This window comes from Tachyglossus aculeatus, chromosome 1 (assembly GCF_015852505.1).
Source record: "Tachyglossus aculeatus isolate mTacAcu1 chromosome 1, mTacAcu1.pri, whole genome shotgun sequence".
Taxonomy (NCBI): domain Eukaryota; kingdom Metazoa; phylum Chordata; class Mammalia; order Monotremata; family Tachyglossidae; genus Tachyglossus; species Tachyglossus aculeatus.
The window spans coordinates 106,205,868-106,218,092 of NC_052066.1; the positions used below are offsets into that span (position 1 = coordinate 106,205,868).

Genomic DNA, 12,225 nt, shown 5'->3' on the forward strand with positions numbered 1-12,225 from the left:
TCTGAATCCCATGCCCTTGCCACTAGGCCACTCACTGTCGCCTGGCTCACTTTTCTAAAAGCCATTCTGCACATATCTCTCCACTCCTCAAAAGCTTCCAATGGCTGCCTATTTCTCTCTGCATAGAACAGTGCTGTGCACATAGTAAGCACTTAATAAATGCCATTATTATTATTATCAAGCAGAAATTTCTAACCATTGGCTTTAAGGCATTCAGTCAGCTCTCTCCTTCTACATACACCCCAGCACTCTTCATCCCTCTCAAGCTAAGGTACTGTTTGAACAGTAATGCGGTGAACTCGACTTTCCTTTTCATCTCACTTTTTTTTTGCTGCAGTGCTGTGGAACAAAGAAGGAATTTTGATAATTATCTCTGCAGAATTTCTGGCAATGGTGGTATCTAATTTTAAGAGGTAAACTTTTAAGTCTCATGTGGGAAAAATGCCATCTGAACTACTCCACTGAATTCAACATGTAATTTATTGCACATTAAGAACAACCATATCCTTCTATCAAACAATCAGAATGAAAACAAATTAAACTTGCAGCACCCAAATTCTACTTTTGTAATTAATTTTTTTGACACATTAAATTAGAATTAAGAAAAGAAAAATCTCAACTAAAATAAAAAAATCAAGTGGCCGGCATCAACTGTAACAACTTATCTGCATTTGTTTCTAGGGTATGACTCTATGATTGGAGTCATAAATTTACAAAATTTACCCCTAAATTTACAAAAAAAAATAATTTTGCCTAGCATTTAAAACAGGCACCTTTCTACAGTGTCTCTCAGACACTGTAGCAGCATGTCCCTAGGTCAGACAGCATAACACTGCTATGCTAAACTGAGAGGAAGATGAAACCAAGTTGAAGAATGGAGCATCCCTCTCTGCCTTTTCTGGTTAATTGGACAGTGGACACACCACGGGAGACAGAGAAGGAGTTTGGTGGGGGAGAGGAGGTAGGGAGGGGGAAGTCTAAGCTTGGCCCTGAACGAGTGTCATGAGTGGTATAAACTTGCGGAGCCCGGTCCAAAAACTTTAACATAAATTCACCTAAAAGCTGGATTTCCGTGACAATTGTGAAATAATAAATCCAAAAGAAAAAAATACAGTAGAACTTAATTTTACTGTAAATATTTATCAAATTCTTTTCCTTATTTACATTCACTAAACACCAGAGATCTGAAAACAGAAAGAAACATTCACTTAAGTATACAGACCTCGTGAGTGCAACTAAAAAAAAAATGGAGTCCATAGTGAATTTCGTTTCTATAGAAATTCCCCTTCAATTGAGATAAACAAACAAAACTCCATATAAGAAATCACAGTCAATTTTAAAGTATTGATCAGAGCATTAAAAATAAAGTCAAAATCTTGGAAGAACAGGTTAGCTAAACCTGAGGACTTCAGGAAGGGGAAGTTGAGCCTGTGCATTGCTGAATCTGCAGGATTCTTGTAAGGCCCTGTCTCATTCATTACCCTCTAGTCCCCAGAGATTGCAGCATTAACTCATTAACTGCATATTTTGAAAGACACTTGTAATAATTACATCTTAACTGGATTTTCTTTTTTGTCTCAGGTCACTTGCTTGTGTTTCAATTTCCTTACCTTTCTGAATTACTTTTTAGAAAGTGCAAAGCCCATATTGAGAGCCAGTGCTGGGTGTATTTTAAGATCCAGAACATCATAAAAATACGTGAGAACTGCTTTCAAACCATCAAGTCATATCACACTGAGACCTAATTAGGGGCACTTTACGTTCACTGATGGTTGACCTGTTAATGCGACATGTCAGCATGGATGTCTAAGGTATGTGTTAACTGTGATTATCATTTCTTTATACATTTAGTCAAAAGACATTTTTTGCAAAGGTGCAGTATTGGCTTTTCTAACAAATGAATTGATCTTTCCAATTTCAAAAGATATACACACACACATTTATTTAGTAGCAAACATTTCTAATTCAGAACCACTTTGGGAAGTGTAGTAAGAAAACTATTTTTTAACCTCTGGATCAAAAAATGACCTGGGCAAGATGATGTGAATATATTTAGCCTTGGACAATAAGGCATGAACTAAGATTCATTTAGCCTATAGTAAGTAAATAGTGTTTTTTGGGTTTTTTTTTTTGCCAACCTCTGGTGAAAGTCATCAATTAGGGGCATAGTACATATTCCTCCTTCAGTAAGACAGATCCACAGTGCGATGGTGCAATATAAACAAGGAAGAGTTAACTCTGCCTTCTATGTTGACATGCTTGTAAAATTACTTATTTCCCACCCAAATGCCCTTATATATCAATTGATGGAAACTGATGGTTTCAGATTCTGCAAATGTTTCATAATTTCAGAGCAGCTCCAAGCCCAGAAATTCTGCTGCAAGTCCATTTTATTGTTGTGTGTTTCCCCGGATATCCCAAACAATTACTTGATTATTGGAATTTTAATTACATACACAAAACATGTTAGCCCAAGGAATTTGGGGTCACCAAAAGGGGAAGGTGATAGGTCCAATTAAGATGCCAAAACTTGGCAGTACTTTCCATGATGGTCAGAAGTGACTGCCTTTATACTCAACTTTGCTGTGACACTTCCTAAAAATAGATGGCAGGTGAGACATTTCCTGTTAATGGTTGGCTTTTCAACATCCTTCTTGAAACAGTGGCATTCCCTTAGACATCGGAACACAACTTTGCAAGTCATGCAATGTTATTTTAATAATTATTTAATAATTATTAAATTTATTAATTAATTTAATTTTTATTTTAATTCCTCTGGATTATCTCACTCCAGAATTCCATGTGTCTGTGTGTGCCTTTCGCAGGTTTATATTTTTAGCCTTCCCCTAGGTCCACTCTCCTCTTCACCTACCAGCCCACATGTGCCCCATATCAGAGTCCCCCAAACTGTCCCCTCGGCTGTCACTGGGGAAGACGAGAGGGGTTGAGGGTCAAAGTTTGAGTTGTGCCTTCTGACAGGGTTATGGGTTCCTGCTCTGACTTCTGCGCATGCCCACTTTCAGTCCCAGGTACAAAGTTAAGGGCCAGGGTGCGCTTACCGAGTCTTAGCATTGGCGGAAGAAGTCGCTCAGGAAGACAAACACCGGATTTAATACAGGAGTGGCAGGCCAGAGATTGTAAAGGGAAAGAGGAAATGAGGAAAAAGCAAAATGTCACCAAATATTGATTTATCTTTGGAACCTTAAACAGAAGAGCTCTGCCTCAGAAATGCTGAAAAATGGTCCCAGACACTCAGCAGCTCTACTATGCTCCACCTCTCTCCCTTGGCTGTAGTTCACTGTAGTCCTAGCCCCGGAGCTTGAAGTGACTCTAAATCTTAGGCAACTGGAGGTAAAATAGACAGACCAACATTTTCCCAGGATGGCCTTTTTAAAAGAGGTTAAATTTGATGTAGAGACACTTCAGCTCATTAATTCCACTAGCCCACTGAATTCTAGCAAATTTCTCACCATAGCATGGAGAAGTGCTTGCAATTCTAGCAGTTGGACGTGCTCAGCATCCTGGGAAGATTGGGGCCAGGAATAAAAATGTGCTCCGCAAACATAGCAAAACATACCAACAAGCTCTGAAGCCAGAGCAACTCAGAAGCAGTAGGACTGATGTCAGTTATTGAGCACCCCCTGGGTGTCCCCACTTGGAGCTGGAAGAGCCAGGCAGAGGCAGTGGCTAATGTGGCAATGGAAGCAAGCACATCCACAGAGGTTCTGTCATAGCACCCCTTTCCTGGTCACTCTGGTCTGCCCTGGGGAAGGGATGATGACAGAGACAGGACTCAGGGGTGTGGGCAGAGAACACTCCTCTGCCACTAAGATGTCTCCCACCCCTGCTAGAGTAGGGTAGCACTCTTCAGCATTCCCTCCCCATCTCCTTTTGGGATGACAGAAAACAAGGCGATGAGGGAGGAAGAGGCATCAGGCAGTTGTACGTATGAGAGATGATGTGGCTGTTTCTTCAGGAGACGGGGAATGAGACTGGGACTAAGGTGCTGCCTGCTGGATGTGATGATTGACAGTTCACTTCAGGACTACAAGGAGTCCTCTGTTGCAACGGATTGATAGTGTCTGATGGAAAATCGCTTCCACCCGAACAGGAAGTGATGGGCATTAAATTGAGTTAATGTGAAGCCACTTCTGCACCGATTTTTGAATGGATCATAGATCCCCAAATCCCAATATTATTTCAGTCGACAAACATAAGGAGAGGAAATTTAGTGGAGCGTTGGTTTCGATGGCTGTTCGATCGCCCTCCTAGGATAACTGTGCCTGTGCATCTGTAACAAGGGAAAATGACTTGCGTTACACCAAACCAATTACCAGCTATACTTATCAAAGCCATTTAGGAATCACCTGTAGTTTCCACAACAAGTGCACATGGGATAACTAAACTGATATTTGTTAATCAGTAAGCTTTTCTTCTTTGAAAGGAATTACGACTGTGTGAAAGAAAATCCTTTCTTGGAGACCCACAGAGTCTTCCTATTGACATTGCAGCTGATCTTGCCTCTTCAGAGTTGAAAGAAATACGGAGCTGACTTTGGGCTTCCAAATGTAGATTTGTTGAAAGCACTAGCTGAACGATGAAGTTTCCCAGAGAGTTTCGTGGCCCATGACAGTGATGGGGAAATCTGCCCTTCCCATTCTACTCCAACAGTTACAAGCTAGGTCAGCACTTGCACTGGTAGTGAGAAAACCTGGAAAGAAAGCAGAGGAAAAGGACTTGAGAACAAGAGTTGCCGATTCTTTTTTTGTAAACGATTCAATAAATAATAAAAACGCTGAGAAGAAATGGGATTAATTCCCCTTTAATGGCTCATGCATAATAATGTTAAGATTGGCTTATGTGTGGGGCCAAACCCTGGATGTTTCTTATTGACATGACATCTCCCCAGTATATATACTGGGAAATTCATCTGTTAGCTCTAGAAGATGGGCATATATTGGCCAGGGCTGGGAGGAGGGAAGAAACCTGTGATGATATCACCTGTATCCAAGAAAGCAATGTTAATACTTTATGCAGACGGTAGTAAATCCCTGATGATGCTAATGAAGTCTACAACTATTTACACAATGATATTTTATACATTGTTACAACTCAGTTATTCCCAAAAGGTATCTATGATTTGAGGTCAGGATTAAATGGCTCTCTGAATGAGAACAGATGAGGATACAGCTATTGCACTCTAAAATTAAAGCGTGCATGTGTACAACTCCTATTTCCCAGAGCAATTACAATCATGCTCTGAGATGTAGAAAAGCGCCTGTTGCAACCACGCTCTGTTGTTGCTAGTGTAGTTTGGACTCCCTTGAGGCAGTTCAGTAAGTGAGAATGCCATTTCATCAGCTTCCTGGGGAAATATTTTTAAACTGTTATACAGTATAACAAAGGTTTCCTCATACAACTGTCTCTGAACAAAGCTCCAAGGAAGTGTGTCTATTTTATCAGCTTGCCTCACCTTTTAGTTGTTTCAACACTTTGCATTTGAAAGCCATTAGATAGGGATCCCTTCAGGGGGTCAGTCCATGAATAACCTCCATCTCTGCTTAACCACAGCTTATATTTTCTCTGGCCAAGGAGTCTCCAGACCAAACCTAATAAGCAGAGTCCCTACAAACCAAAGATTGCTGGGTCCTTTCATTCATTCCATCATATTTATCGTGCGCTTACTGTGTGCAGAGCACTGTACTAAGCGCTTGGGGAGTACAAATCGGCAACAGAGATGGTCATTACCATAATGGGCTCACAGTCTAGATGGGGGACTAGAAGTCTAGAAAAGGCTCACAGTCTAGAAGGGGGTCCTTTGTTCCTTGGGTGTGTCTACTTGGGTTCACTTCTAAGAGGCCCCTCTTTCCTTGTGTTCCTGCCTGCCAGACATACTTGGCAACATAGTGACACTTGCCATTACCCCTCTAGACTGTAAACTCATCGAGGGCAGCTCTGCAAACAGTAAGTGCTCAATAAATACCGTTGATTGAGCAGCGCCCTATTTTGTCCTTGCTTGTGACAAAGATGAGGGACCACGCTATCAGGGACCACACTCCCTCACACTCTGGCACTGCAATAAATGTGCTTCCCCTTCAAAATTAACAGCCTAATGGAAAGTGATCACATTTAAACAGATCAGTACACATGGGAGCTCTCTGCTGTTTATCCCCAGCTCTGCCACTTGTCAGCTGTGTGACTTTGGGCATGTCACTTAACTTCTCTGTGCCTCAGTGACCGCAACTGTAAAATGGGGATGAAGACTGTGAACCCCCCGGGGGACAATCTGATCACCTTGTAACCTCCCCAGCGCTTAGAACAGTGCTTGGCACATAGTAAGCGCTTAATAAGTGCCATTATTATTATTACTATTATTTTTTGCTCTAAAATCCATACCCCACCAGTTGTCCCAAAGATCCGACATGAACAAGAATTCTTTCTCTCAGACTTACCAGTCAGGTACACTGAGGGGGAAAGGGGGAAAAAACCCATCCCTTTGTAAATCAACGTAAAATGCGAGCTATGGTTCACATGAATTGACGATGAAAAAATAGACCTTTGTTAGTTCTGGATTAGGAGAAGGGTTCTGTTCTCCTCGGGGTGGGGAGAAAGGAGGGGTGTACGTTGCGTTAAAAACAGAATGGCAGATGGTCAAAATACAAATTTCGCCAACCCGGCAAGCTCAAGCAATATTCCTGCAAGCTCTTCAACAATACAACTCCTGTGCCCATGAAAAGCAGCGCAGTTCAAACAGGCAGGCGGGGATCAGCCACACCTAGACACTCTGAATCACCCACGACATTCCATTAGCCCCTCTTGAGTTTGTACATTCCATCAGTCAGAAACTTTCTTCTGGCAAGTCCTTAACTATGCAATCAACCTTGAAGCTCCCTTTAAAACCCCTCTGATTGATAGGGAGACAGCAGCTGCAGAATGAGCAAGCAATAACCGCAAAAGATAAAGGCTTTCATACCAAAATTATAATTCCACTTGCAAGCTGTCTGGCACGAACTCTAATTACTTGGCCTTTTTCTTGTAATGGAAGCTTGGATCTCTGTTCGGCTAATATACATACTCAAGCCCACTTCACTGCTTTTGTCAAAGAAAACAGGAGCACACCCACACGTACACAAGATGCTAGCAAATAACTCTGAAAGGGAGAGATTTTACAAATCCCTTTTCAAGACTTCGAATATGGCAGCCTAAAAATTTATGACTTGCCTTAGCATTCAGAGGCCACCCCGAGGTTCAGTTTATAGGAATAATGAAAAGGTTGGGCCAAATCCATTCCTAAGGCAAGAACATTCAGTTCTGGGCCAAAGGGGCCCACTCCCCTGAGGAAATAAATGCCTCCTCTTCGGCAAACTGGGTTGAGTCCCATTCTTACTGAAGGGGCTTTAAAGAAACACAAATATTTTAGGATAAACATCTAAAATCATCATTTCATCTGATGGAGGTAATGGACTGCTTGTACCCGACACTTGTACGATGTGAAGAATAAATAGCCATTCATCAATCTGCTACTTCCTATCTGACAGCTGCCCACTTAGAGCCTCCTTGGGATGAAGCAGGCCTCTCTCAAGGAACCTTATCAACATTTCGGCCCTTCGGTCTCAGCCCTGCCTTCCTACTGGTGAGTGTGGTCAGTCGGCCCATTGCCTGCCATCAGGCTGCGTCCTTCCACTCTTCAGAGATCTGGGGAACCCCCAACCCCGGAATTGCAGATGCCAAAGAGGTGACACCTGGGGGGTGACCAGGCCTGCAGGCTCTGGCTCCGAACCTCAGTCCCCAGGTTCAGGGCCCTCTGGGGGGGATTTCCTTTGTTTCCTTTTCCTCCTCCCCCAGCTGTCCCATTGAGAGGTCCAAGCTCAGCAATCTGCACCCCCTCCCCCGACATCTCCCACCCCCCGAAAAGAGAAGCATTAGTTAAGCTGGGCTAACTCAATGGGGCCCAGCACGTGCCACTGCTTATCGGGCCCCATCTCAAGATCTTATTCCATAGTGCTTAGGCAACAAAAAAGGCAATGGGCTCAACTCCCATTGGCTCCCCTGAAGCAATCCAAACAAAAGTGCAAGCAACAAAGACATTTTCCAGCCTGGCAGGTGTTGGTGTCAGATTCTGCCCGAAGCAAATAGGAGCCCAAGAAAGAAGAAATATGTGCTTTCAGCTGACATGCAGGGACAGGGAGATCCTACTAGTGCAGTTGGTAGGGCTGCTAAGGCTGCTGTTTGGTCAGGTCACTTTGTTTAGCCTGATGCTTGGAATTCTCTTTAGGAGGAAAGAATAGCAGCAGAGAGGAAAGGAATCAGTCAACCAATCGATGGTATTTATTGAGCGCTTACTGTGTGCAGAGCACTGAACTAAGAGTGCGGGAGAGTACGATACAACAGAATCAGCAGACATGCTCCTTGCCCATAATGAGTTTACAGGCTAGCGGGAGAACACGGAAATGGGTGGGGGAGGGTTTGTTAGAGAAGTGCTTAATTAACTTAATGTTAGTGACAGAAGGATGCCAGTTAGTCACTCATGAAGCATCAGTCTTACCTTTTTTGATGACCAAAATGAGGCCTTTACACATTTCAATCTGAAAGGAAAACATAAAATCATATAAGAATGATAATAATAATGGCATTTGTTAAGTGCTTACTATGTGCTGAGTACTGTTCTAAGCACTGGGGTAGATACAAGGTAATCAGGTTGTGCCACGTGGGGCTCACAGTCTTAATCCCCATTTTACATATGAGGGAACTGAGGCACAGAGAAGTCTGACTTGCCCAAAGTCACACAGCTGGTCAGTGGTGGGGCTGGGATTAGAACCCATGACCTCTGACTCCTAAGCCTGAGCTCTTTCCACTATGCCATGCTTTATAGCTATTGCTCTAACTTGAACCTTCATGCGGGCGTATTTATTGAGCACTTACTGTGTGCAGAGTACTGTACTAAGTGCTTGGGAGAGTACAATACAATATGTAACAGCCACATTCCCTGCCCACAATGATTCCACACAGTCAACAGACATTTAAGCTAGTGAATTCTTGCAATTCAGTATGCACTGATATTACATCTAAAGCCATCACTATAAAAGCAGCGTAATCCAATTTACACTATGAAATTAAAATAATTAAAAGTCTGGTGCCTTGTAAAGTGAATACTTGATCATTGCTGAAAAGTAAACGTATATGAACAGTTGTTAATACTTCTCAAGAATCCAAGTTAAAACAGAATTTGAATAGCAGACCATATAATCTATCCATCATAATCACTGAGCACTTACTGTGTGCAGAGCACTGTTATATTGATGCCTGTTTACTTATATTGATGCCTGTCTCCCCACCTCTATACTATGAGCTCGTTGTGGGCAGGCAATGTGTCTATTGTTGTACTCTCCCAAGCGCTTAGTACAGTGCTCTGCACACAGTAAGCACTCAATAAATACGATTGAATGAATTAAGTGCTAGAGAGAATCCAATGCAATAGAGTAGGCAGTCACGAGCCTGACCCACAAGAAACTTACAGACCAGAAAGGGGAGAAGTGTTTTGATTAAAATGAATTACAAGGCTCAATTTCCATTAAGAGGCTGGAATTCAAAGGCAGGCCCAGATGAGATCCTTCCAAGTACTAAACTTCACATTTCTAGGGTTAGTGTCCTGGAGGTTTTGAAATGTTTCATAAACTCCAGTGGGTGGATCCTGGATACTTTCTCTCCAAACACACTGATTTTAGAGAAGGGAAATTTGGATCAAGACTCTTGAGGGCACACGCAATCTTTACAGAAATAAGCAACAGAATCTTCCTTGTCCTAGTAATAATCACAGTTATTGCGGAATATTCATTCATTCAATCGTATTTATTGAGCGCTTACTGTGTGCAGAGCACCGTACTAAGCGCTTGGGAAGTACAAGTTGGCAACATGTAGAGACGGTCCCTACCCAACAGTGGGCTCACAGTCTAGAAGAGGGAGACAGAGAACAAAACATATTAACAAAATAAAATGAATAGAATAAATATGTACAAATAAAATAGAGTAATAAATACATACAAACATATACATATATACAGGTGCTGTGGGGAGGGGAAGGAGGTAAGGCGGGGGAGATGGAGAGGGGGAAGAGGGGGAGAAGAAGGAGGGGGCTCAGTCTGGGAAGGCCTCCTGGAGGAGGTGAGCTCTCAGTAGGGCCTTGAAGGGAGCAAGAGAGCTAGCTTGGCGGATGGGCAGAGGGTTATAGGCCAGGGGGATGACGTGGGCCAGGGGTCGACGGTGTGACAGGTGAGAACAAGGCACAGTGAGGGTGGTATATGTTAAGCGCTTATTATGTGCCTGTACTGTACTAAGTAGGGTAGATGCAACATAGATTAGACACAGACCCTGTCCCAAATGAGGCTCACGGTCTAAGCAACAGGGAGAAAGATATTATGCCCCCATTATGTAGATGAAGAAGTCGAGGCACAGAGACGTTCAATCAATCAATCAATGGCATTGAGTGCTCACCATATATACAGCACTGTACTAAGTGCTGTTGCCGACTTGTGCTTCCCAAGCGCTTAGTACAGTGCTCTGCATACAGTAAGTGCTCAATAAATATGACTGAATGAATGAGTGAATGGAGTACAGTACAGTAGAGTCGGTACACCCGATCTCTACCCACAAGGAGATTAAAGCCTAGCAGTTAAGTGACTTGCCCAAGGTCATACATCAGGCAAATGGCAGGGTAAAGGTGAGAGGGAGGGCTGGCTTTTCTTTGATTCAGTTTTTACCACCTCCCCACTCTCATTGCTTTATTTCCGTTGCTGTGTTCAGTGTCATCAGAGCAGCATGAAATGTGGAAAGAAGGCTTCATCCTTGGCTACAGTGGCAATGTGGATTTTCCCAGTGATACCAACAGTAATGATTAGCCCGATGGCCATGCTAAGTATTGAAAATCCATGTGCTTGAAAGCCCACAAATGAAGGACTGGAGAGCCCCTATCTAAAATCCCTATAAGTCACCTTCCTGCTGGAGGGGGATGTGGTTGTATTCATTCACAATGTCCTTCCCTGATTTGATCGAAGGCCACTGGAAGAAAAGGAACATCTGTGAGATTCTAGGATTCTCACAGTCTTCTCCCACTGGAAATTCGCATCATGGTTCTCACCAATGCATCTGATAATAATAATAATAATGACATTTATTAAGCACTTACTATGCGCAAAGCACTGTTCTAAGCGCTGGGGAGGTTACAAGGTGGTCAGGTTATCCCACGTGAGGCTCCCAGTCTTCACCCCCATTTTACAGATGAGGGAACTGAGGCCCAGAGAAGTGAAGTGACTTGCCCAAAGTCACCCAGCTGACAAGTGGCGGAGCTGGGATTTGAACCCATGACCTCTGACTCCAAAGCCCGGGCTCTTTCCACTGAGCCATGCTGCTTCTCTGATAAGAGAAGAGCAGCTACTACTACTACTACTACTACTACTACTACTACTACTACTACTACTACTACTACTACTACTACTACTACTACTACTACTACTACTACTACTACTACTACTACTACTACTACTACTACTACTACTACTACTACTACTACTACTACTACTACTACTATTCACTAAGCACTTTCTATGTACTGAGCCCTGAGGTAGATACGACACAGTCAGCAACAGTCTCTGTTCCACATGGAGTTCACAGTCTAAAGGGAAGGCAGAACAAGGATCGAATCCCTGTTTCAAAGATAAAGAAACTTAGGCACGGAGAAGCCAAGTGACTTGCCCAAGGTCACACAGCGGGGGCCAGGAAAGTGTCCAGCAACTCTGCTGGACTATAATCAATCTATTGTACTTGAGCACTTACTGTGTGCAGAACACTGTACTGTTTGGGAGAGTATAAAATAACAGGGTTGTTGTTCTCACCCAAGTGCTTAATACAGTGCTCTGCACATAGTAAGCAATCAATCAATCAATCGTATTTATTGAGCGCTTACTGTGTGCAGAGCACTGTACTAAGCGCTTGGGAAGTACAAGTTGGCAACATATAGAGACAGTCCCTACCCAACAGTGGGCTCACAGTCTAAAAGAAGCACTCACTAAATACCATCAATTGATTACTGAAGTGATAGAGATGGGATTAGGACTGGGGTCTCCTGACTCCTGGGCTCTTGCTCTTTCCACTAAGCCATGCTGCCTAACTACCCAAGGTATGTTGTATTAATCTCTTCCTCAGTTTCCATTCCTGGCCCTGCCTATATCA

General features: G+C 43.0%; 1 protein-coding gene across 1 annotated transcript in view; it reads right to left on the minus strand.

Moving 5' to 3' along the window:
- Positions 1-462: 462 nt before the first annotated feature.
- RALGAPA2 (Ral GTPase activating protein catalytic subunit alpha 2) overlaps positions 463-12,225 on the minus strand; it is a 421,002-nt gene continuing 409,239 nt past the window's right edge. The window contains exons 39-40 of the mRNA XM_038744021.1: positions 8,546-8,585; positions 463-4,711 (exon numbers count right to left, since the gene is read on the minus strand). Of these exons, the coding sequence (XP_038599949.1) occupies positions 8,581-8,585 (5 nt within the window). The 3' untranslated portion in view covers positions 463-4,711; positions 8,546-8,580. The remainder of the gene's footprint in view (positions 4,712-8,545; positions 8,586-12,225) is intronic.